The sequence below is a fragment of the Balaenoptera ricei genome, chromosome 4 (assembly GCF_028023285.1).
Source record: "Balaenoptera ricei isolate mBalRic1 chromosome 4, mBalRic1.hap2, whole genome shotgun sequence".
Taxonomy (NCBI): Eukaryota; Metazoa; Chordata; class Mammalia; order Artiodactyla; family Balaenopteridae; genus Balaenoptera; species Balaenoptera ricei.
Genome location: NC_082642.1, coordinates 27364610 through 27391834, shown reverse-complemented (window position 1 = coordinate 27391834; position 27225 = coordinate 27364610). Strand labels below are relative to the sequence as shown.

General features: G+C 42.7%; 1 protein-coding gene across 1 annotated transcript in view; it reads right to left on the bottom strand.

The window, feature by feature from the left end:
- CPNE4 (copine 4) overlaps positions 1 to 27225 on the bottom strand; it is a 462901-nt gene that overhangs the window by 15704 nt on the left and 419972 nt on the right. Inside the window, exons 8-11 of the mRNA XM_059921929.1 lie at positions 23638 to 23724; positions 20814 to 20873; positions 8691 to 8824; positions 319 to 373 (exon numbers count right to left, since the gene is read on the bottom strand). Of these exons, the coding sequence (XP_059777912.1) occupies positions 319 to 373; positions 8691 to 8824; positions 20814 to 20873; positions 23638 to 23724 (336 nt within the window). The remainder of the gene's footprint in view (positions 1 to 318; positions 374 to 8690; positions 8825 to 20813; positions 20874 to 23637; positions 23725 to 27225) is intronic.

Here is a 27225-nt window from a genome sequence, read left to right as displayed (position 1 = left end):
TTCTCCAGGGGAGATCTGAATACATGGTTTCTGAGCCACTGGAGATCAACTTCCGAGTGTTTCCACAGTCTCTGACTATGTCTATAAGAAATTAAACAATGGAATACTTCATTTGGAAATGGCTCTGAGAAGGCCAATCCAGAATACCAGGAGATTGGCTGTCATCAAAACAGAGGCTCCGAGGAGCTAATCTCACTGGTTCTGAAGACCACTTCTGCCTCTTTGGGCCCTTACATAATTATATCAAAGGTCGAAAGAGTGAGACTCCTGTGAGGGAAACCCAAGTCATCCTTTGTTTATAGCAAAACACTCACTCACCGTGTACTCTGGGGGTATCCTGGCACCGAACCCAAAGGCTGGGAACATTTTGTCACTGAAATTAAAAAAAAGAAGTTGCTACATTTGTCCATCTAATGAGGAAGAAAAACACGAACTTGCATTACCTTGCTAGAATAGGTCACTATGCCAAATGCTGACTCATGCTTCTTGATTACCTGTGGTAACAGGGGATAGCAATAGTGTGAGCAACTAAAATCAAGAAATTATCCCCAAAGTTCATCACTTTACTGCTTTCCTATACTATAGGTGAGACAATGGGCAGGAGAAGAATAAACATTGATTGGCACTACAATATGCCAGATATGATGCTAGACCATGTACATACTTAGTTAATTTTCACACAATGTTTGAAGGTCCACCTACTTATTATTCTTGTTTTACTGATGAATAAGCTGAGTCTCAGAAAGGCTAAGAAAGTGACCCAAGGTGTTTACCAGCGAGCACTGTGCGATTCCAAAGCCCATGCCTTTTCTATTATACCATCATAACTTACTGATTATGTACAGCATTAAATGTGATTTCCTCTTGCACTTCCCATAACTGGGCCTCCTGACCAGATCACAAATAAGACTCTTCTTAAGCAAAATTTGTGCTGTCAGGGGATTGTTGCAGTTGGGCTCTGGAGTATTGCTCTTGGAAGAAGGCATACCCCCCTCAGGCTATCTACCTTTTACTTTCTCTCCCATTAAAAACACAACTGAGATTTGTTCTTGGAACAGTTCCTCCATTTCGCAGTTCTTGCAGAGCCAGTCAAGGAGAAAAGGAAATACAGATAAGGGCTCACTGTCCCAGAATGTCTCTGGATGCAAAAGGGGAGCCCCAAGCTGAGAAGTCAAAGGATCAAAGCCAGACCATCACCCATCACTATATAACTGATTTAGAGGTCATCAGTAGCCAATGATGGCTTTGATAGAACTTCACGGTGGTGTGCTGAATTGGGCGATTGGGATTGACATGTATACACTGATGTGTATAAAATTAATGCCTAACAAGAACCTGCAGTATAAAACAAACAAAACAACTAATACTAAACTTTCATTGGGTTATTTGTATGGAAATATGTTAATATAAATGTTTCAGACATTACATGAAATTTCTAAAAATCTTATATTTGTATTTGTATGGAAATATGTATGGAAATATGTTAACATAAATGTTTCAGACATTACATGAAATTTCTAAAAATCTTATATGTTCTGGTATAATGTTATAAGTAATAATCCTAGTTATTACTTTAAAATGTATATCTCAGAAATAACTAATTTTCTTGTCAACTGCATTATTATGAACTTTCATCAAATCTTTAACAGTGGTCATTTTTAAGTCTTTTGTCATTTACAGACAGTTCTGGGTGTACTCTGATGCTTTTGCAAATATGTTCTTATAAAAGGCTTTCATCTTCAAGAAATTCATGGAAAAGACTCTGACAAGTACAGGTTTCTGGTAACTGACTGTACTGCTGAACTGAATGAATAAGCATTTTCAGAACTCTAATGAAAAACTGATGAACTCATAAAAGTGCTAACAAAAGATCAAGATGAAAAAAAAAAATTAATTACATGGGACTGAGTGAACTGATGAGGATGAGTATAATTTTTGTGACTTTCTGTCTGAATTAAAAAAAAAAAAAATCCCACAAGGACTCAGAGGCAAAGAATATACAAATCAATTTTCACTGCAAAGTAAAGGAGCTGTTACAGTGGAGGATTACTGGACTGGATATTATGACATAGTATGAGTGTGTTTCATGTTTGGTAATTGCAATCATTGTTGCTTTTGTTGTGGTCATCCATGTACAATGCTTGGTGTCAGTCTATTTATCTCTTGTAAAAATAAAATACAGTGTGTGTGTGTGAAAAAAAAAAAAAAAGAACTTCACCAAAATACAGCCCATTTGATCAAATTTGGGGCAGGGGTTGGGAGGTACAGGGAAACCAGAATTCTCTGAAATCAACGTCTAAATTTGCCAGAAAATCACCAGTTCTCTCTTTCCCTTTCTGTTGTGTAGATATGGGCTTCGTGGGGCATTGCATCTAGCAGGTATTAGAAAAGGTATTAATGATGATAAATAGAAAATCATAAAATCTTATAAAGGATTAGCCACAGCTCTGAGAAAAAAATACTTCTGGTCCTTGGACATATTGAAATACTTTGACTCAGAAATTCCTTCTTAACTAAGACAAGGGTGAGCAGATGTGGGGAGGAATCAGCAAAGGAGATTTTAGAGGTACTTTCTAGTTAAGTCTGGAAGAAAACTGTTCTGGGTGGAGGATGGGTCCTGCTTCTTCCAACTCGGATGGCTCAGAAGTCAAAACAGAGAAACCTAGAAGGCTCCACACTTTTTAATTTCTTTGATAAGTTTAGGATGGGTGAGATTTAATATCCCACCCATTTCTAATCACAAAACCAGTGTTCCAGACGAAATGATATTCCTTTTAACCCTCAAGCCACCCTTGTGGATTTGAAGTTTGCTGAGCATGATGCACTGTTACACAACCGAGTTTCAAGAGTAGGGAGGTAGGGAAAATGCCTCACCTACAAGGGGAATAATTAATGAGTCAGGAGGGCGTCAGTTCTCTGAAGTCACAAAGACTCTAATAAACATACTAAAGAAAAAAATTCAAGCCTAAGCACAATAGATTTAAGCATTCATTTTCCCTGATTAGAAATAAAACTAGGCAGAGAGGAGTCTTATTATGCAAGAGGCAAGGGAAGGCAAGCTGAGCACACAAGCAAGCATCGGCATGCCAACCCATCAGGGAACTTAAGATAGGATCCACCAGCACTGAGTAAAGGGGTCATTTAGCAATTATGGAGGACTTGATTGGTAGAAACTTCCAACCTGGAAAATTCAGGGCAGATCACCACATTGCTGAAGGCAGTATTTCTTACTATTGGAATAAAATAGTATAAAATACTATCTAAGAGCCCAGGGTCTGCAGTGGCAATGAGCTTGCTGTCTTGAACTTCTTAGGGAAAGACCTTGATCAGATGACCTGCAGATGGAAGATGCATTTTTACCCTCCCTGGTAAGGAAAAGTGGGCTAAAGCAAGAGATTAATAAAAGAAAAGACAAATGACTGCGTCCATAAGGAAATGGAGATGAACTGAGAGCAAAATAGCATTTCAGAACAACTAGACATTTAATAAAGGCTGTTCTCTAAAGCAGTGGTCTTAAAGCTAGGGTACATGGAAATGCAAAGTCCTTCTAGGGATATGAGAGCATGGCTTCTTTGTTTTTAAAGGAAATCAGTATTCAGTTCCTCTACCTCCCCACATATTCTTTACTGAAATTCATCTTCTGGGAACATCTCTGATGGAAATACCTGCTCCTCATTCACACCTCCCCTCTCCCAATTAACCTCCGCTCATGCACTAGGAATCTCAGCCACCGTGGTGCGTTGCTACCGAGCATAAAATCTTCACAGCAGAAAATAAAGAGACACTTCCTGATGTGAATGACTCACTAGCAAACAAATCCTTTTGTAAGTCAGGTAGTTGCTCATTTTTGCTTTAAAAAAATTGTAGGAAGTGCTGATGTCAGGTGGTAGATGATTAAAAATACCTTTTGATGATAGATATGTAATTTTTTGATATAAAACTTAGAATTGAAAGAATTACATAATACTCGTAGGCAAACTCTTTCCATTACCATGGACTTATAAAAACAAGCTTTCTTAGTATTTACATTGATAAAAACAAAAAATTGGATTAGAATTGATGTTAGATTTTCCCATTCTGGTCATAGGTAGCAGTCATCCACAGATATGTAAACTAATTGGGAAAATAACCTACTATCTGTTTCATTAAGATTTCTTCATTTCTATTTTTTATAGGCAATAATCAGGTGTTGAAATTTCACAAATATTTATGATCAATTACACACTAATAAGGATTATAATAAAAACTAAACCAGAAGATATTTTTTAAATACTTTGAATCTTTTCATTACAGTAAATTTTAGAGATTGGAAACAAAAATTTATATTCATATTTTAGTTAAAGACATGTATGATACAGTGATCAATAAAGGAATTTCAAACCAAATTTTTAAAGATACATTGGAATGAAGTTCTATGGGGGAAGGGAATGTAAATATGAGTTCATGAAAAAGAAGAAACAAAATTCTCAGCTCAAACTGATGAAACTGTTCGTACATTTTTTAAATGGACGATGGTGGGTATCAAATAGCTATGACATTTAGATTCTGCTGGATGCATTTGCAAGAGTTAGGTAAGAGTTTTATTTTTAAATGTCCATATTTACATTACACTAGAATTTTCATTCTTTGTCACTATTTAAACTCTTGATGGAAAATGTTAGATTTCAATGCAAAAGTGTGTGAGGGCTATATGTTTTAACACTCTTTTTAGGGGTATGTGAGCCAAAAAATTTTAAAGGTCATTGGTCCAAAATGACTTTTAAGTCTGACACTATAGTCCTTTTCCCTTTTGTGTAAGAGTATTAAAGAAAATAGCCTCTATCATTTATCAAGTATGTACAAAAGGCAAAACTTTTGTATCTAATCCTTACAACCACCCTGCCGGGGAAGTTAGATAAATCTTTCATTTGCAGTCAAGGAAACCAAGGCCCAGTACAACCTCAGGAGAATAAAGGGAGCTGAGCTGGGATCTGAACCCAGGACCCCTGACACCAGGACCCTGTTGACTCTGCCCTTCATAGGAGGTTGGTCTGGTCTAATGATTCAGAATAATGTACTAATAACAACAAAGAACAGAATTAGCAGAACTCACCACCTCCAGGAGGCCCTCCTCAAATGTCAATCTCTCTTCCACAAAGGATAGAGTTAATCCTTCCTTCCTCATGCATCCCCATCCTTACATAGGCCATGTAGGGCTGTGATTCATTTATGTGCCTTTCTCTCCCATGAGACTGTGACCCACTTGAGGGGAAACTGTGCTTATTAATCTCTCTGTGTCTTTACAGCACTGCGTGAGGGGCCTGGCACCCAGTAGGTCCTCAGCCGCTTCATCTCACCTATCTCTCCCAATTTAACTCTGGGTCTCAACCCTGGATGCCCATTGGAATTAAAAATCCTGATCCTCAGGATGTGCACCAGACTAATTAAATCAGGGTGTCTGGGGGTAGGGCTCAGGTACCGCTTGTTTTAAGGCTTCCTGAGTGGTTCCAATGTGGAGCCAAGGTTGAGAACAATGAATTGGTATCGGCAGAGTGGAAAAGGTAGCACTGTGATGTAACCCTGCCTTCTGACTTCTAACCCAACCCTCTGCACTCGAACATGCCTGTGTCAGTTCTAACCTTGCCTCCGCACTGCTCTGAGCACACCTCAGAGGAGACGCCTGCCTCAGTGGTTTCCAGTACCCCTGCCTTATTCTGGGGTGGCCAAGCCTATCAAACATCAGTCTGTATTTGCGAGCAATGTACCGTATTTATACTCTCTTGGTAGCAGCTAGACCAGCCTTTCTATGAGGGACATGGCAGGTGGTCAGAGACCCACATCTCTGCTGAGACCAAGGAATGGATACCATTTTTGCCTTGAGCAGCCTAAAGAGACCAGGTTGTTCGTAGGAGCTGGGGAAGGGCTACAACCAACCGGGAACAGATGAGTTCGTTTGTGAGCGCACGTTCTTGGGGAGCTGGAGGGGAGAGAGGGCAGGGGTCTCCCTCTCAAAGGTGCAGAGAAAATGGGCTGGCTGGGCTGCCTTCCGGGCTCAGGACCTGAGTCTGGGGGGAGCCTCCCCTCAAGGCCACCCTGAGAACTCCGAACTTCACACGTCTCTCAAGCTGTTCAGCTTCACGGATCAGCTCATCATGACCCGTGAACAGTGACTGTACTAGGCAGGAAGAAAACCCTTGGCTGTCAGAGGCTGGGAGGAATTTCCAAGCCTCCTGGGGATTAAAAACCTCCGTGTCGCTGCAGGAGGGGGAACGGTGCCTTCTGTCAGTTTTTACTGAAGTGTTTCTTTCTGAGCAACAACCTCACTGACTTTGATGCAAGAATAAATTAATTCCAAAACCCCGACTTGAAATGTCCTGACTTCCTGTCTCTTGTCTTTCCACCCACACAGAGGAGAAGCAGTGGAACCTTGTCAGTTTTCAAGAAGCGATTAGTGTGCCCATTTCAATGCTGAGGTGCCTTCTTTATATGAAAAATAAAAAAGCTCCACTGAGCCGAAGGAACCTGATTTTCTTGGCCAGTTGGGGCCGACAACTTTGGTATTTTATTTTTAAATTTTTAAAAGAATCATTTGCGATGATTCTTCATGTAACCCCAAAAGTGTCATCTCTTACTTTTAGAATGAATCTTTATTTTTGAGGGAATACAAAATCCTCCCCAGGCTTTGTCTGGCTCACGTTATAAAGGGATAACAGCTCTAAAAGATGTGCGGGTCCCTCTGACTGTTGTATCTGCATCTTTCATGCAAGGTAATCAGGAAACAGAAGTTCTGCAACTTGTCCGGTAAATCTGCTGCACAACCGCAGCAAGGGCTCTGGGTGTCAGCATCTTAATTTCTGGCCAGCCCACCAAATCTCCTCTTTGGAATTCATTATTACACTGCCTTGTGCCTTGCAGAGTCAGTTAGAGTCAACTTTATTACTAAGCAGCTATTGTGTTGTATTAAGTGCTTTTACCTACTTTATCTCTTTTATGAGAATTTCAACATTTAAAAGTTATTAAGAATCCAGAAGATGTTCCCTCTCTTCCTTCTTCTCTCATATGGGCACACTTGTGTGTGTGTGTGTGTGTGTGTGTGAGTGTATGTGAGAGTGAGAGAGAGAGAAAGGAGAGAATTACTGTGTTGTTGTTTTGGGGATGTTTGGAGAAGTTTCTGACAGTGAGGATGCAATATGTTCATCTTTTTCTCTCCTTGGTAGAAATCTCCATATGACACGAGCCCCTCTAAGAACCTCCCCGAATTGGGGTCTAAAGAAATCAGAGCTGAGATTCAAGTTGTCTTCACAGACAATATTTCAAGGTTAAGTACAAGTATCATTTCAACAAGGTAATTAAAAATGTTATTATTGCCCTCTGTTCCAAATGTGGAAAAGAGGAAGTGTTAGCAGGGGCCTTGTGTTTAGAGCTGTCTGATTTGACTGTACCTGTTCATTCATCCCCAACTGACCTCACACCCATCTGAGTTATTGGTGATGAACAATATGAATCCAGAGACTCGCCAGTGGGAAGTCCACTGCTGGAAGCTTTCCTATTACCTGTCCTTTTGGTTTCTCTGCACTTTCTGGTCACTAGGTTGTGTCACTCCCTGTGGTGCTTGGGTATCAGGTTATCATGGTTTATAACCAATTATGAGACTAGAAAGAACAGAAATCAGGCTATTCCATGAAATCTCCCTGAAACCGGAGGACAGAGTCACTTTCTTTATTTTCCTGGTTTAATAGGTCAATTAGTTGCTGCTCATTACTGACTAGCCCTATATTACAATCACACCAGGCTGTCAACTGAGATTTACCCATATTTATATTTACACTGGTTCTACTTCAAAAAGCCTTCTTGATCAAACATGTGAACAACTTCACCTCAATCTGGAAATACTGGAAAGGCAGAATAAATTCAGTTCAGTGTAATTTATGTAAATCGCTTCTTACAGGGAATTCTCTTGGTGGGCAAGGTCAATATTTATTATCAAGTAAAAATAAATGTAATACTGATCTGATCTCAAAATTGTGTTTTCTATACAGACTTACAAACACATACACACACTGTCGTGGGCACACACACACCTTCTGTTAAAGTTACCAGCAGCTTTTGAGGTCCATGAAACCCCACTATTATGAGCTTACACTGTGGAATGAGCTGAATCTGGGTTTAATTCCTGCCCCTGGGTATGGAGCAGAGCACAGATCACTTCACCTCCCTGCACAGTTTTCCTCTTCTGTTAAATAACACCCATGACAGAATGTTTAATGTGAGGATCAGATAGAATAGTGCCCAATAAACCAGTGCTTCTCAAACTCCAAAGTGCACACGAATCATCTGGGAATCTTGTTACAATGCAGATGCTGATTCAGATTCTCAGGTGGGACTTGATGAAGTTCCTAGGTGAAGTTATGCTGCTGGTCCATGCACCAAACTTTGAGTAGCAAGGCACATAATGAAACTACAAAAGGGAAACCAAAATCGCTATCCAGTGGTCCTGCCAGCCAAGTAAGAGAAGAAAGCTAAGAAAGGATTGTTTTGGTGGTCAATGTGAGCTTGGCATGAACTCAGTTTCTCTAGGTGTGGAGAGGATAACACGTTTGGGACAAAGCTTTATTCTGTCCCCTCATGAGCCTCAGCATAACTTATTTCCATTCTTTGGCCCAGGGTCAGGCAAGGGCCGAAGGAACCCACAGAGATGGGGAGTCTCATACCTGTCATAGTCTTGGCAAATCTCCCCCACGGCCACCAAGGCCTTCAGGTACTCATTGGGCTGGTAGGGGTGGATGTAGTGCAGGGAACAGCTGTTCCTGGGGTCCCCATTCGAGGCTGTGAAATCTATAGCTACCTGGAAGAGAAGATAGGCAAATGGGTGGATTTAAAATGAATACATTTTGTAGGAATTGTGATTAGCCCTGAGAGAGACACAGCCAGAGGAGGGGGGAAAGCAGTATGTTACACACCTGCCAATAAGCAGAGTTAGAGAAGAAATTCATCAGCTTTAAAAACTAGTTATTCAAATAATGGAGAGGATGTGGAGAAAAGGGAACCCTCCTGCACTGTTGGTGAGAATGTAAATTGGTGCAGCCAGTATGGAAAACAGTATGGAGGTTCCTCAAAAAACTAAAAATGGAATTACCATATGACCTAGCAGTCCCACTCCTGGACATATATCCAGACAAACTCTATTCTAAAAAGATACATGCACCCCTATGTTCATAGCAGCACTATTCACAATAGCCAAGACGCGGAAACAACCTAACTGTCCATCCACAGATGAATGGATAAAGAAGATGTGGTACATATATACAATGGAATACTATTCAGCCATAAAAAAGAATGAAATAATGCCATTTGCAGCAACATGGATGCAACTAGAGATGATCATACTAAGTGAAGTAAGTCAGAAAGAGAAAGACAAATACCATAGGATATCACTTACATGTGGAATCTAAAATATGACACAAATGAACTTATCTACGAAACAGACTCACAGACATAGAGAACAGACCTGTGGTTGCCAAGAGTGAGGGGGTGTGGGGGAGGGATGGAGTGGGAGTTTGGGATTAGCAGATGCAAACTATTATATATAGGATGGATCAACAACAAGGTCCTACCGTATAGCACAGGGAACTATATACAATATCTTGTGATAAATCACAATGGAAAAGAATATAAAAAAATAATGTATATATATGTATAACTGAGTCACTTTGCTGTACAGCAGAAATTAACACAACATTGTGAATCAACTATACTTCAATAAAAAAACTAGCTATTAATTTGGTTGAGGACATTTCTATAGTCTTCAACCTCCCTCTCCCCCACGCCCTCTCTTCTCCTTGTCCAAAACAGAACTTGAGATTGACGTCCAGGTCAGAAAACCCAGCATCTGACCCATGACGTCACCAGGCAACAAGGGGAAGGGTGGAATGTTGTAATTCACTAAGAAGTGTCCTTAGTGCTCTCCGGGCAGGACGATTCCATCTCTGAGGCCTAGCTAAACTCCCTCAAAACTAAATTCTGTGTTAAAGATGCAGTCTGTATAACAAAGCCACTGTTATTTTCATGAGTGAACAGTTGTAGAGAGAGGTGTTGAAGTGGTTATAATAAAATTTCTGCCAGAAGCAGCTCTGTGTAAGGCTCATTCATGTAAAAACTCCCACCCACAACAAAGAAGATGCCTGAAGTCTACAGCATTGTCAGTGGCAAGAGGAGAAGAGAAACCTCTGTCTGGCCACCTAGTCGGCATTATCTTTGAACTTAAGTTTTTTCTGACCCCCTACATCATCATCATCTAAATAAAAGTTGACTCACAGGACACTTTTTTTTTTTTTAAATTTTGGCTGTGTTGTGTCTTCGTTGCAGTGCACGGACTTCTCTCTAGTTGTGGCGTGTGGGCTCCAGAGCGCATGAGCTAGTAGTTGTGGTGCGCAGACTTGGTTGCCCCGAGGCATGTGGGATCTTAGTTCCCCATCAGGGATCGAACCTGTATCCCCTGCATTGGAAGGTGGATTCTTAACCACTGGACCACCAGGGAAGTCCCACACAGGACACTTCTTAACAACAACAACGACAAAATTCTTTAGCCTGGGGGTGGTGCTAAAACGGGAAGGTGTATTTCTTCTGATTTCTAATATCATCACCAATTCAATGAAAGTTAACCTAGCAAACACCTCTCCAAAGAAATGCTTTATCTTGGAGGTGGAGAGTGGGGAGAGAGGGATTAAAATGAAAGGAGTTGTAGGGAAAGAAAGGAATGTTCATGGTGCATCCAGCTCAACAGAATCCATTCACTGGCTGACTGATGATAGAAAGGCTCTATTTTCTCTTATGATCTTGTGAATGACAAATGCTATTTGCATAACATTTGGCAAAGTTCCATTATAACAAACCACTGGAATATCTCATTGGATTTAAGGTGGGATGCTAGTTCTGGAAGGACAGAGGAAAGGGGTTATGTGCTCTGTGTCTGCTTCTGAAAGACCAGACTCAGAGTAACGTTGATGGAAAAAAATGTCACCTCATCTTATACTGTAAGCCTGCAATCAAACCAAAGTAACTAGAAGACAAAAAGCATTGACTAACAGTAATTCACTAACAACCTCTCTTTTTTTCCTTCGTAAAGTTATTCTTTCATCACTGAATTTCCCCTTTTCTTCCTCACCTCTCCACAGGACTATGTTGAAAATAACTTTAAGCAGGATTCAAATTCTATTTTCAGAACCTTCAGATGTTTTCAATAAGGGAGTACAAACTGATAAAACGCTAATATAATACTAAGTGTTTCAAAAGAAAAGGTCATATGAGTATTCCTCCAACCCTTAGATGCCCTTACTTTGGACACAAAGGGAAGAAGGGAGGGGTAACCTCTGTTGAAACCCTACTATGTGTCAGACACCTGCACTGGCAGCTTTACAGGCATTGTGTTATTTCATTCTCATAAAAACTCTGGGAGGTAGAGATTATTATTCCTTTTTATTGATGAATCTGATGCCCAAAGGTGATGAAGGTCACAAAGTCATAGGGGATGGAGCTGGGTTTAAACCCAAGTCTATATGGTTCCAAAGACTCTGCTCCTTCATCATATCATTATATACCCAAGAGAATGAGTAAGTCTGTGACCGGCATGTCCAGACATCTCGTGGGCATGTTTTATTCTTATGAAGGATTAGGAGATTTGGCCTGGAGGTAGGGATATTAACCAGGAGGCAACTACAGTAATTTAGGAGAGAAGAAATACCTTGAATGAACAACACTTTATGACCAAAGCAACTGTAAAAGGTAGGAAAACGGCAACTAAATTGTGTGTATGTGTGTGTGTGTGTGTGTGTGTGTGTGTGTGTGTGTATAAAGAACAGTGGGAGTTAATTTCTTCTGTACAGCAAAGTGACTCAGTTATACATATATATATATATTTTCATATATTTTCCATTATGGTTTGTCACAGGATATTGAAAATATAGTTCTCTGTGCTATACAGTAGGACCTTGTTGTTTATCCATTCTATATATAATAATAGTTTGCCTCTGCTAATCCCAGACTCCCATTCCTCCCTTCCTTTACCCCCCAACCTATGTCTGTGAGTGTTCTTGCTTTGCAGATATGTTGATTTGTATCGTATTTTAGATTCCACATATAACTGATATCATACAGTATAATCAAGTATATTTCAATAAAATAAAAAAATAGAATGGATAAACAACAAAGTCCTATAGAGCACAGGGAACTATATTCAATATCCTGTGATAAACCATAATGGAAAAAAATACAAAAAAGAAAGTATGTATATGTATAACTGAATCACTTTGCTATACAGCAAAAATTAATACAACATTGCAAATCAACTACACTTCACTAAAAACATTAAAATTAAAAAAAAAAAATTTAATGAATAAAAACCAAAACAGTGGGAGAATGGGTTACTGAAGACGACTGGGGGTGACCTAAAAGGACCAGTGAAATCCAGTATCTTCTGACATAGATTTCATCCTGAAGGTGAAAGCCAAGCCACTGAAGAAAAGAGAGGAAGACAACACGAACTGTGGTGAAAAGCTAGTTGAGGCGGCAGGGGTGGTGTTGGGGAGCCTACATGCAATGGGGCCCCAACCAGACAGAGGTCCAGCTGCATGCAGACAATCCCTGGAAAACTTCTCCAAGGAGGACACTTGAGAGGTACCTGAGAGACAGTGTTTGGAGAAATCAAACATCTCAGGGACTCTTGGATGTACTAAGCTTCAACAAACACCCACCATTCTCTGCCTTTTTGTCCTGATGAGACATACTTAAGAGATCATGGCACCTCACATGTGTACATAGTGTTTAGAAGGTAAAAATAGTGCTGGGAAGGCTAGAAGTAAAGCCACCTCTTTCTCTTCTACTGAGAAAAGCACTTTAGAGCTGTAGAAAATTCTAGAGGATGCAAGGATGTTATTATGGAGACAACCTTGATTCTGCTCTGATTTATTAATATCATTGCAAGTATTACAAATCACTGGCAGGTTTGATATTTTATTATTAATAACGAGTACCTGTGGCTCCCCTCACTTGTGTTTATGATGCCCCTCTTCGTGGAGCATCCCAATCTACCTGTGTTTCTTAACACTGCAACTGACAACCTGTACCATGTGTTGATTACCTGATTGTCAAGGGTATCCTGTGATGACAAAAAATACGCTGGTGTCTTGATGTAAAACCAGAGAATGAAATCAGATAATATAAAGAACAGAGGGAAAAACCTCCATAAAGGAAAATGGTAACTAAAGAAACATAATTGAACATCTTATCTTCCCAGGCATAGGCAAGATCCTCCAAGCATGCAGGCACGAAGTAGCAGCATCTGAGCCCAGGTGTATCACCTGGATGAGTACCTGTGGTATGGGGAGAAGTGGATGTAACATCTGGATGAGCTTAACAGATTTTGGCAACAATCTATACTAAAATTAAAAAAAAAAATCATAGGGCTGGGATTAGGGTAAAATAAGAGAGGTGACTAGGGCATAAGCTCAGGAAGGCACTCATCTGAGCTGACCCTACACTTGCGTGATCTGAGAGTGATGCCTCCTTAAATTTTGCATCCTAGATGCCTCTCTTTCTTCACTCTGGTCCCAGTGCTGCTATATCTTTTCATTTCTATCAACTCTTCCTCCTCAGGCTTGGAATAATTCCCTTACGCTTAACAAACTAGGGTGGGGCAGAGATGGTGGTGAGAAGAGGATTGTGATTGAAGATATTAAGCATAGAAAACAAATAGGATTCGGTGACTGATTGTGAAGTTGGATGCCAGTTAGGGAAAGGGAGCGGCCAGATCTCCTTGGGGATGGAGGAGATTATGTAGTGGGACAACCTGAAGTTCAAGGTTAGAAGGCGGTATTGTGCTGCCTGTTCCTGGTGGTCCTTTGGGGACATACAAACATGCCCAATGGAAACTACTTTTTTCTGCAGGCAGGCCTCTGGGGTTTCCACTCTTCCCATGGGGATGGCCCCCATGTTTGTGACAACCACAGAGGCTATTCCAGCTCAGGAGATGCTGATGTAACTTTGGGGAAGGGTGTGAACTTAAAAATTACCTGATGAAAAAGGAAATAAACCAATGACCTTTATCACCTACTACTTTCTGTAATTCCCACCACTCATAAAAATATTTTATCATTTGACTAGACAGTAAATGGACAGTCTCAGGTACAAGGCAGCTAAAAGATATTTTTTCTTTCCTGGCAACTGATGGTTTCTGAAGTCTCCTTGATGAGGCTGGAGATAAAATCTCTGTCTTCAGGAGGTGGCCTTCTACCAAGAATTCTCTGCGCTCTTTAAGTTAGCATGAGTGCAAAGAGAACAGAGAGAAAGGTTAGGTTTATTTTAAAAAGCAACAGGGAGGCTGTGAAAGATGGGATTAAGTTGAGAAATAAAAGCAAGAAAATGACCGAAAAATGCCAGTTTGTGGAGGAGGCTCCCGACTCCTGGCTTCCTTAATGTGGCAGGCTTGCAGAGCTGCCATTTTCATCTTCTGCTATGAAGCATTCAGGAAAGCCTGCGGTTCCGATGTGCACTCCCATCTTCCCAGCGGGCAGCCCAGGAACAGGCCTCCTTTGTTTCCCCTTCTGCCCAGGAGGTCTCGCTCTTCATTAAGCAGAGCCACGGAGCAGTTTTGCAAAACCTTGTGAAGAAAGCAAAATGCTTGCTTCCTCCATGCTGCCAAGTCCCCAGTGTGGGGAACTGCTTCCAGAAAAGGCTGGACGCTAACGATGAGTATCCTTCCTTGGACATTTTTAACTTCTTACCTGAAACGAGCCCAGGCCTCATATCCCTTCCCTGCCGGTGAAAAAATACGCCGTTTGAGAACCTCCCAGATGTTGTCTGGGGAAAGCTGCTGTGAACCTATCTCTGGTTAGCTGCCTGATCTCTCTGCAACCTTTGTGATATCACCTGCTATAGGGCAGCTTTAATTGTTTGTTTGTTTTTTAGATTTGTATACAATTTGGACCTATAAAACAAGACTTGTAGGTGGAGATACTCTTTAGTCTGGACTATTTCTTAAATAATAGGTTTAATTATTGTGCTTTTCTGTTTCCTCAAAACCCTATAGCAGGCAAAGGAATAGGAACCTAGGCCAGATGGGAGAAACCCCAGAGGTCGCCTGGTTCATTTCCTGGAAAGTGCAAAGCATTCTCCTCTTCATCCCAGGACTCATTCTCATTTCTCAGGGTTCTACACCAGAATCCGTCAGTGTTTAGTCTGGGATATCAAATCAGGATTTAAAACTTAAACTGAGACACAGCTTGGGCATAGGATGTCTCAAGTGTGTTAGGGTCAGAAAAGATGACCTGAGAGGACCTTTAAGAGGTGATCTTTTCCTAGGTTTCAAGGTTAATCTGGGAGAAGCCACATTCAGCTTATTATATCATATTATATTATTAAAATGTAGACTATAAAATCAGAGATAAAGGAAAGCAATACCCTCTTTAATTTTTTAAAATTTATTTTATTTATTTATTTATTTTTGGCTGTGTTTGGTCTTTGTTGCTGCACGCGGGCTTTCTCTAGTTGCCGCGAGCAGGGGCTACTCTTCCTTGCGGTGCGCAGGCTTCTCATTGTGGTGGCCTCTCTTATTGCAGAGCATGGGCTCCAGGTGTGCGGGCTTCAGCAGTTGCGGCATGTGGGCTCAGGAGCTGTGGCTTGAGGGCTCTAGAGTGCAGGCTCAGTAGTTGTGGCGCACGGGCCCAGTTGCTCCGCGGCCTGTGGGATCTTCCCGGACCAGGGCTCGAACCCATGTCCCCTGCATTGGCAGGCGGATTCCCAACCACTGCGCCACCAGGGAACCCTCTTTAATTTAAAAAAAATTACAAATAATAAAAAGGGCCATCTGAATATAATAAGAAAAAATTCTCTCAGGATTCTACTAGTCTGGTAAGTCATATTTTTTCTTTTTAGTTATATACAATATATATATCCAAAATATTTTTAAAATTTATATATAAAACATACAATATAATTATGTATAAACATTTAACATAGTTGTAATCATAGGGTAGCTTTGCTTTATGTTCTTTTTTTCTTCACTTAACACTATGACATAAACATATCCTCATGTTATTACCAATCATAATTATCACTTAAAATGGCTTTATCATAGTCCACCTAAACGAAGACCTGCGATTTATATAGCTATTACTTTATTGCTGGACATTTGTGTTGCTTACAGCCTGTCTCTGTGAAAATCCGTTTTACAATGAACAGTTTTTTGCATCTGGAAAGGCAATAACTTTCAAAAGAAACATTGAGTTCTTCTACCATTTTCTCTTCAAATATCTTATGGAGTCGGCCTCGTCTATGTTGTCTGTAGTTGTGTATTTTGTATATGAAATTCTAGTATCTGGTTTTCCTTTTAGCTGCTGTGCCATGTGCCAAACACATGGAACCCAATCTCTCTCCCTCAAGTCTCTGCTTCACCTCTGCCCAGCTCCTCCAAGACCACAACACGACTGTTGCCCCGGAGTCCTTACGACTCAAAGATTCACACGAGGAACAAAGGTTGTCCTCAGGGGTGCCCTTGACATCCTGAAATGGTGTGCAGAATTGGGTGTGTGCACTTTCCAGTGAGAGGATATAGATCTTGTATCAGATTTCAAATGGTCCATGTGACCAAAAAAGAGGAAGAATCATAGACTGGGGCTTTTTTTTTGGCATCCTTTATGTCCTTCCCTCCCCGGGGCCTTCTCTGCTTATTTTATAGCCTAAAACTCCCCTCTTCTCATCCTCAGGTTGCCACCCTCCTTTCCACCTCTTGCCTTCTCTTCATTGTCGGCCTTCTTGAACGAGTAGTTACACCCACTGTGTTCACTTCCTCACTGTCTGTTACACCCCACCTCCTGGGTCTCCGGTCTCATTCTGCTGAAGTTGATCTTCTGAAGATGATTTGGGCCTACTCATCACATGGCCCAGTCACCATTTTTCATTCTTCACCTTCTATCTTCTGTTTAGCATATGAGATTACTGCCCCTGATCCTGTAACACTTCCTCCTGATCATCTGAGTTACTGTCTCCTCTGGGACCTCCCCCTCTGGCATCTCTTTATTGTTTTCCCCTCTTTCCCCTGCTGACAAATGCAGATCTTCCACAATATTCTGTCACCAGGCCCCCTGTCTTTCTGTATTTTTCTCTTTAGCCATCTCCTCCAGGCCCATGTATGTGCAGTTTCCACCTCTCTCCTGAAACTGAGGTCCGTACTTATAAAGGCTATCTCCACTGGGATACCTGAAAATACTTCCACTGCATCCATGAGGAAGTTCATCTTATTGTCTGGCAGCTCCTCTTGATTTCCATATTTCTGTGAATGGGACTGCCATGCTTTGTCTTCAGGCACAAAAGATTTGAGTCATCCTGGGCTCATCATTCTCCCTTGCCTTCCGTCTCCTCCTGTATCATAAGTCAAGGCTAGTAGACTCTCTCTCCACAGTGCCCCTTCCTACTGCTGCCCCTCTAGTTACCTCTTACTACCCATCACCAGGACGGCTACAGTGGGTTTTAATATCTTCTTTCAGAGTCCCTTTCATGAAGCCCTCCCAGATTTACTTCCCTAAAGCATGTGCCTGATTGCTCCCGAGTCCTGCCCAAGAGTCTTCTGAACATTCCCACGTCCACCTAATTACCTAAAAATTCAAGGCCTTCAAATTCTCAATCCAAACCATTTCCCCAACAATCCCCTAAATATATCCTGTATATTCACATTAACCCAAGTAAGGTTTCAGTATTTATCATTAGAATATATGGATGCATAAGTATTTAAGTTCACAGGGGTGATTTTTAAAGCAAAAACATAGTATCACATTTATTTATCCAATTTCTTCTTTTCCCTAAACCTTATCTCTTCTTGAAGATTTAGGCTTTGATCCACCACCATTCAACAGAAGTATTCTGAGCAACTTATATCAGCCTACTACCTGAAGGGAAAGATGCTCTACTCTTGATATTATTAAGGTGGAACCAGGAGCTCCAGGCATCAATGGAAGGTGCAAAAGCTTTCTTCTCACCCCTGTTTGTAGTGTGTATTGGTCAGAGTCTTGACAGGAAGCAAATGATCCACTCAAAAGGGATGATTGAGAAGAATTTAATAAAAGGACAATTCTAAAATGTTAAGGGAGGCTGAGTAGAAAGGGTCAAGAGGGGCAGTTAGTAGAACCGAGTAAGAGTAGTGTTTGCAGGGCAGGACACCTGAAGGGAACTGTGTCCTTCTGTAGAGGAATGTGGTCACTGCCAAACAGCAGCCTGGTGGGTAGAGAGTGGGGAAGAAGTGCCCCAACTTCATTCTCCTCCTATTGTTTGACCTCTGGCTGCTGCCTACCGTTGGTCAAATCCAACCAAAGTCCATGAGTAGGCGAACCTGGCTGATGCACGCAAAGAGGAAGGCCTCCTGGGCACAGGGACAGGGCCGAGAAGGGTGAGGAGGGGAGGAAACATGCAGAACTGTATTCCACTGCTGGCTCCTGAAGGTCTGTCTCCAGGGAGACGGAGGCTCATCCTGGCTGAAGCTCCGGGGCCTGCTTAGGAATCTCGGGCCATCCTCTGCGCCAGTGGGAGATTTCAACTCTGGAGAGCTCAGGGGTGGGGTGACTGCAACGGAACCTCATTCCTCCCTCCCTCTGCTCTGCCTGTCTCTACGCCAGGAAGCTCTCTTCTCATTTCTCATCCCTCTGCCACATTCCCTTCATTTTTCCAGATGGCCTCAATAAAATGATTGGGCATATAATAAATACCAAATTTATTGACATGTTAATTTGTTATTAATAGTTTGTATTACAGCTTATCATTTACATTAGATGGCACTGCTTGAGCAATAAGAAATTAATAATGGGAAAGCTGACTTAATTTTAGAGGAAAATAACAATGAGGTGGCTGGTATGTTTTCTTTAATAGAAAGCTCAAAATAGAACACCTAGCAACCTTCTCCTGCGTCCTCGGCCCGGAGTCCTCCAGGAGGAAGGGCTTTGTTGCAGGCACTGCTGATGGTCTGGTCTCCTCGGCATTTATCTGCACATGCTCCCCCTGTTCACATGCCTTGCTCCAGACTCACTCCAGACCTCCCGCAGGTCGATCCATGGACCCTGGATGGCTGAGAAGCCGGGGCTGGGAAGGTGGTAGTGAGAACCACCTGAGGTGGTCCCTTCCAGCTGGGGAGCATCAGCAAAAGTGAGAAGGAGGGGAAAACAAAGCCAGGAGAGCAATCCTCCTGTCAGGTGGGCCACACGATCTCCCTTCCCCTCCCCTTCATGAGTCAGGGTGTAGAGCTGGAAACATTCTGGGGTCAAACTTCAGTTTTCCCTGGGGCCAATTCTTTGTAGCCCAACTCCAAGGGCAAAGCAAGCCCCTGAAGGTTGAATAAAGAGTTGTTCAAAAACATGGGATCTATAGAATCTAAATCAGACCCAAACCGATAGAGCTTTCCCTTGAAAAATCTATAAATAGTGTTCTGCATCAATCCTTTGCCTAAGAGCATGGGACACTATCTCCTCTGTGACACTGCTGGCTCCTCCACCTCCATTTGCCCAGGACAGCTGGAGGTAGGGGTGTGTTCCCACAATGCACATGTTTGCTACCTTCTAAACATGCCAGTGTGTATATGGCGGGGGAGTAGGGGGGTGGGTGCTGCGTGGGTGTGTCTTTAGAGAAACTTAGACTTCAAAGAAATGACCAAAATCTATAATTAACTCCTCTAAGTATTCAGGGGCAAATGAACAATGGCCTGAGTTTAGGCAGGACATAGGTGGACCCCTCTGAGGTTATAGCAGAGGACAAGCCTCTATCTAGGGAGATGCCTTATCTCAACCCCTCGGGGAACCCCCTTCTAGTCCTTTGGGTACCACTATCCCTAGTCTCAGGAATACATTGCTCCTGTCTACTTTCTTGAGCTCAAACCAATTTCCTTGCCTTCCTCACATGACTGAGCCTGTCTAGGGAGCTAAACAGGGCTGAGTTTCACGAGTACACTTTTGTAAGATGAGGAACAAATGCTGCACAGATTGGATTCCTCTTGTTTACATCCACGTTGATTTCCCATAGGTTTTAGCAGATCTATTCCTTGTCATCTGGGTATTCTCTTTCTGCAGGTCATGTCTGCCTAAACCTAGTAGGATTTTGAATATGAAGCCACTGAAAGTAAATTGTTCCAGGGCAGATGGACTCACAACCCTGGCCCACCCGGGCACTTAAAAAAGACCCAGTCCACCCCAACCCTCCAATATGTATTAGGAGTGTGCAAATCCCATGGGCTCGCAGATTCCATGTAGGCGATGATCCTCAATCCACTCACTCATTCTATTTTTCAACCTTGCAAGACTGGTTCTCCAGTCTTTTGGAATTCGCTTTCTCATTGACTGATGAACCATTTGGATGGCTTACTCTTGTCACTGACCATTGGGCATGACATGGATGCTCATGGTTTGGCCACACGAACACAACCAAGACGTCTGCAGTTGTCCAGTGGGATGCGCAAGTGCGTCTCACTTCCTTCCCACACTTTTCACGCAGTGATGGGACCTGGCAACCCACCCACTGCCTCCTGCCTCACGTAGTCATGGAAAGAATGGAAAGCATTAGGCTGGTTACCCGAACCACCTGAGGCTGAATGGCAGGGATTTCCTGACATGACACTGAAAACCATACTCACTGAGGAAAACAGAAGTATGACCTCCTTGTAAAAACATGTTACTGTATGATATTTCAGCGGTGAGACGTGAGCAAAGCTGACCCAGGGTCTTAACAGACTTGTCTCCTCGTGCCCCACACCCAGCACCACTCCCCAACCTTACTCCTGAATAAGGACAAATATGGAAACAACTCACTGTAAACTGGATTTGGCAGCCACCCATGATGTAGTCCAAGAAAGAATGCATCTTGTGGATCTGCACGGGAGGAGGAGAGGAAACTGTATTAGGAACAGTATGATCTGTGTACCTATAGATTAGAGGCCTAGACTTTGGGGTTATGCTGACGTAGAGAAAAAAGCAGAGAAAGATCTGTGGGAAAAAGATGGGTGAGCTGATTTTGTTCCATGAAAGGAGAAAAAGAGAGCAATGCTGAATTTAGATGGGCCTGTGAGGGCTGCAGCATCCATCCCCTGCTACCCTCTCTTTTGGTTTACACATGATTTTAATCAGCCTCTGCCTCTGGGGTGAGACTAATACTGTGTTTTCAAGGGTCACCACTGGTTTGAAATGAATGAAGTCTCACACTTGGCTTCAGTCTTGCTGCCCGTGTCTAAGTCCCAGTTCTGGTAACATTCTTAACACCACAGTAATCAAGATGGGCAGCTTCAAGATCACAATTACCTGAGAAGGTCTTTACTGTCAGCTGCCAGCTAGTGAGATTTCTCCCATGCCATGAGCAACAAGGATTAACATTTATTGAGCACTTACTGTACGCCAAGCACTTAACATACATTACCTCATTTAATTCTTAGAACAAGCCTGTGAAGGTGATGCTATTGTTATTATTGTGCCCATTTTATAGATGAGGAAACTGAGGCTAAGATGATGGAGGTGGAACTCAAATGATGGCAGTCTTGACTGCACAGTCCATCCTTTCAACCTCTAGGCTGGAAGTCAGCAGGGTCCCTTCTTTCTTCCCAACCCCTGGCATCTGTGTTCTCACACACCTTACTGATTTCTAGTCTTAATTTCTGCTTCATTATGATTCTGATGCTTGAGTCTTGGTGACATTCATCTACTTATTTATTCAACAAGGATTTATTAAGCCCCCACCATGCACTGGATGCTAGGGATACAGGGATGAGAGAAACAGGCATGGTATATGCAGCCACTGAGCTCACAATCTGGATCCTTTTACCAGGACAACTACTAGCTGATTCTTGACCCTCACTTCTCAGACTCCATCTGACACTCAGGGCAGCTTCTCAGAGACTGACCCATAAAACCCCATGGTAGAGTTTCCTGGCACCACCTCCAGGTGGCACACATCTATTGGCAGACTTGTCTCAGGGCTGATATTTACTGGGCTCCCTGAATAGTGCCTGCTCCTGGCTTCCTTATGGCAATGCTTCACCTGATAGTTGGGATACCCTACTACTGTCTGTACACCAAAAAAATGAGTTCGATCACCATGGCCTCTGAGTGCCGAACTCTTAGATCAAAACAGATATGTGCACAATCACCTTACAGAGATGGACAGTTGAACTGGCTCATCTGGATCTTCTTTTCTCCTGCTGCTATGGGCACAGGGATGGTCACAGGTCTATTCTGAATGTACTAGGATTTGGTCTGTACAGGTAGGTAAGATGACCAGAGACAACTGCCTTTGAAAGAAGAGTTTATTACTCACAGCTCCCCAAGGGACAGGAGGCATGTCCTGCCACACAAGGGGGCCACACAGGGAAGCACTAGGGTCAGTCAGGAGGCAAGAGGAATGAGGGGAAAACACAGGCATAAATCTTTATCATGGTTTTTGTGGGAAGGAATGCATGAAGCAAGGTAAGCAGTTAAACAGGTTTAGAATTCAATAGTTTGAGTAACTTATGAGGCTCTGGGCCATAGGGATGGTCTCTAATTGTCTGAAACCTGGCTCTGGGGTGATACAGGGCAGGCGGAATATTGGCTTGGTGTGTGAGAGTTCAGGAAAGGGGGTGGCTGGGGGTATAGGCTCTGGATGGATTGGTCTGCATGTCAAAGACAGGCTCACAGGCAAGTTGATTGCTACCTTTAGGAATTAGGTAACCCTGGGAGGGGCAGTTCCTCCCCAGTATGCAAGGCCCCAAGATGTCAAAGCATCATAAAATACAGAAAAAAAGCCATTATTAAAACAGTGACCCCGGGTGGCCAATCATAAGCATTATCTCCTAGTTCCAGTGATTGGTTCAAGGGGTGGGCATGTGACCTAAGCCAGACGCCTCAGTCTTTTCCTTTACTCTCTTGTTATGTAAGGATGAGCTCCTGCAGCTCCTGGCAGCCAGGAAAGGCCAACTCTGAATGAAGGAACCTGATATATATAGAGAGAAACTGGATGGTATGTAAGTCTTATGTCGTGGAGTCAGACAGACGGAGACTAAAATCTCAGCTCTTAAACTTACCATGTGTGTGATGAACTGGTTACACAATCTCATTTGAAAGTAGAAATCTCAGGGTTGTGATAAGAGTAAACAGAACGTATTATAGTTATTTTCACATAGTAAGTACTCAATCAGTGGCAAAATTATTCCCAGATGGGATTTTCTGCGAAGTTAGAGCCCCCTCTGGGAGGAACTTTTAGGCCCTTTAATTTTTCCCCACTGTCTTATTTTCATGGTACCCTCTTGGCATGGGGGAGGTGCCACGTATAAAGCACCGAACCCTGGGATAGGCACAGAGTAGGTGCTTTAGAAATGTTGATGACCCCCTCTGGGGACCTCCCTCTGGTGCTGCCCTGGGCAGACCAGGACTCTCCTATCTTTGGGGGCAGGACTGTCCTTGTGGAGGGGATGGTGGCATTGGCCTACCACAGCTCCAAGACCACCCATGCTTACAGTGTATGTCCATTAATACCTTGACTTTCTGATTTTTGTTTAAAATAGATCATATCTCTTTGACACTCTCTCCTTCTGTCCACATAACCTGTAGACTTCCTCCCAGACAGCCCTAGCTTCATACCCCTGGAAGACAGGGGCTATGTATATACCTTGCACTGGTTCAAAATCACAATGCCCGAGTTCTTATAATTCTTCTTCTTGGCTTTGTACTTGGGGTTGATGCACTCCCACTGCACCTGAAACAAGAAAGGTTATAGCATGATTGCCAGCTCAGGAAGAAGTGGAGTCATTCGTGATGAGGCCCCTGGGCACTGCTGCAGATGGACCTGAGGGCTGACCCATGGTCTCTAGCTGATCCCCTCACATCTGGAGGGGCAGTAAGGAGGAGTGGTGGAGAGGGAGACTCTGACATTACTCTGCTTGGTTTAAATCCCAGCTCCTCCATTTTCCAGCTGTGTGACCTTTGGCAAATTACTTGATTCCTCTATGCCTTGCATGTCTCCTCTGTAAAATGGAGCTTATAATTGTAGCTATCTCATAGGGTTACTGTGAGGATTGAATGATTAACCCCTGTAATACATTTAGAACAGTGCCTGACACTTATAAATGTTTGCTATTAATGGGATCAAATTAAGCAGCAGAGGGAAGGAGAGATTTGGGGAAACACAGCTGAGTAACCCAAATGCTGAGTCTTAGTGTCTGGGAATTGACTTAAGAGGTAGGAAAACTGAGGGACATTGAATACTGGCTACAGGAAGCTGGTGGGGATGATGGTAAGTTTGCTTAACTTCACAGAAAACTAAAATAATGGATTGACACAGTCACAACGGTGGCACATTAGATCGCCAGAGAGGCTTCTGTGAGGGGTAGAATCAGAACTGAGGAGGTAGCTGGGAGTGAAAGGGTGAACAGATCTCAACCCTTCCAGCCTACAGAAGGCTTCAGGGGACAAAGCCACCTGCGCCTTGACCACTGACAAAGTCAAACATCCAAGAGTCATTGAATGCTCCTGCCCACTATCCTATGGGAGTAGATCCTTGGATTTCTACTCAGAAGACAAATTTTTACTCTCTGACAATTGGAAGTATCTGAAAATGAAGCAATTTCTGAGGCAGATGTGAGTGGGTAGACTGATACAGCATTGGCGCCAATGACCCATTCCTCCCAGCGCACAATGACTCTGAGCTTAGTCAGGTGACTTGTTTTGACCGATGGGATGTTAGCAAAAGTGATATGAGCAGAGGCTTGACAAGCCTCTGTGCACTGGGGCTTGCCCTCCTCTTGCTTCTGGGACATTTTCACCATGTATTAACTTAAGCTGGTGTCCTGGAGGATGAAAGAGCACATGGAGAAACATCTCAGCTACCCCAGATGTGTAGGCACAAGTGCAGGAGTGAGTCCCATTTGGAACAGAGAGGAGTTTCCCAGGGGAACTCAGCCCAGATGGCCGACCTCCTGTCCTGCCCATGGTAGTAGCCTCCTGACAGATCTCCCTGCCTCACTCTCTTGTCTCTCTCTGTAACTGATTATCTACACACTAGCCAGAGTAATCTTTAAAAAATCAACATCATTCTCCAGCCTAGACCCCTTTGCAGCATTGCCCAATAGAACTTTCTACAATGATGGGAATATTCCAAGTCTGCACCAATCAATGTGGAAGACACTAGTCACATGAGCACTTGGTGTGTGTGTGTGTGTGTGTGTGTGTGTGTGTGAGAGAGAGAGAGAGAGAGAGAGAGAGAGAGAGAGAGAGAGAAAGAGAGAGAAAGAGGTGGAGGAATTGAAATTTTAACTTAATTTAACTTAAACTTACTAAAGTTGAAATTGAAATAGGTGTATGTAGCCAGTGGCTACTAAATTGGAGACTGTGGCTTCAGTGTGCTCTCAACATATTTATAGGAAAATCTAAACTCTTTTCTCCGAGCTATCAGAATCTGCTTTTCCTGGTCTCGGCCTCTGTCCTTGACCACATCTCATGCATGGCTCCCTCACCTTCTCTGATCCGGATACACTGGTCTCTTTCCAGATCCTTAATCACACCAAGCTCTTTCCTGACTCAGTACTTTGCAATGTTGTTCCCTCGGGCTGAAATACTGTTCCCTTGCTTGTTACATGGTTGGCTTCACTTCATCTTTAAGGGCCCTCAAGTTAAATGTCACCTTTTCAGGTTTTCTCTTCTATGTTATATATTTATAACTAAACTGGCTCAGGTTTTTATAGCATTTGTCACAATGTATAATTACATACTTTGTTTACTTGATTCATATTTATATTTTACTCTGATGCACAGTCATGTCACACCTAGAGCCTGACACTTAGCAGGTGCTCCTCAGTAAATATTAGTGGAGTCAATAAATAATAGAACAGTTCCCTGGGTGCAAAGGTGCCAGAATAGGGACTGAGGAATTGCACCAAAACCTTTCTGGTGTCTCAGTGATACAGAAAGTTACAGTAGCATCACATCCATTTCCTCAGAGGGACTTCAAGATTCACTTCTGTTTGTTTGAAAGCATCAGACTTCAATTCAATTCAATTCAATTCAATTCAATTGTGATGTATGCTATAATATCCTCCTAGGATTCTAAAGATGAAGTGTTTCCCATGTTTATTGGTTTGGCTATTTCTACTTGTAAAGCAGAACAAGGCAAAACTTCGTAAAACTCTTTAGAACTCTAGTGGGTGGTATGGATAACTGCCATTGATTTATTAGCTCAACAGAGCCTGGTCTTGTACATTCAAAGAAGCAACAACGTCTCTGGATAAATTCCTAGTTATTTGGGTAGTGACTTTATTTATAGTTTAGTGTTGGCTTTCATTGTACCCCTGAAACTCTGCAAGCCTGCTCATGGGTGAAGGTCTCTGTGTGTCTGACAAGTTTCCTGCAGTGCTGGGTATGTAACAACATATATAGCAGGTTGTGGGAGCTATGCAGAAAGCTGCCCTTGACTTTTCAGGCCAAAGGAAGGATTCAACAAATGGCCTGATTCAGATTAAGCCTCTGATTCTAAAGAACGTTAGTTTATTTCCATCCAGTCTGGTTACATCTTGACTTACATCTGAAAGGGGAAACTTGAACAGTGAGTTGGGACAATCTTCCCCAAGCAGCACTTCTGAGCAGGCCAGGCACAGGGTCTTTAGGGGAAAAAGTCTTTCTCTGCTGTCACTCCTTTTTGTTCTATGGGGACAGTGGCTCCCAGAGTAAGGATGGCAGGTAGACTAGTTTGACTTCCTCCAGAAGCTAACGCCGAGGCAAGGATTTAAGTCCAAGTAATTCATCTGGGAGGTAATAACAGGAAGGAACAATAGAAGAGTGGGGAACTGAAATAGGGAAGCAGCCAAAGAGGGGTATGTGATCCATTCAGGTACCCCTATGGGCAACCAGGGCTGCTTCCTGCTGGGGAACTCTGGGCAACTTCACAGAGCATGCTTCAGAGTTTTGCCACCTGAAGGGCAAGAGAGCTGGGGTATTTATATCCCATCTCCCACTAGCAATTTGTTGAGGGCTGCTCCCTGAAATGTGTATGACTCCCCCAACATGTCCAGCCTGCGGTAGATGTGGGCAGAGAAGGCTCCAGCAGCCACAGAAAGCCCTCAGGCAAAGAGATTCAGGTTCTGCAGCTGACGCTGGGCAGGTGAATCCTGAACAGATCAGAGAAGAAGTTACATGGTCAGGATCCAGATGACAGCAACTGACCAATAGATGTATGTATGTATCCATCAAAGTATGGGTGTCTGAG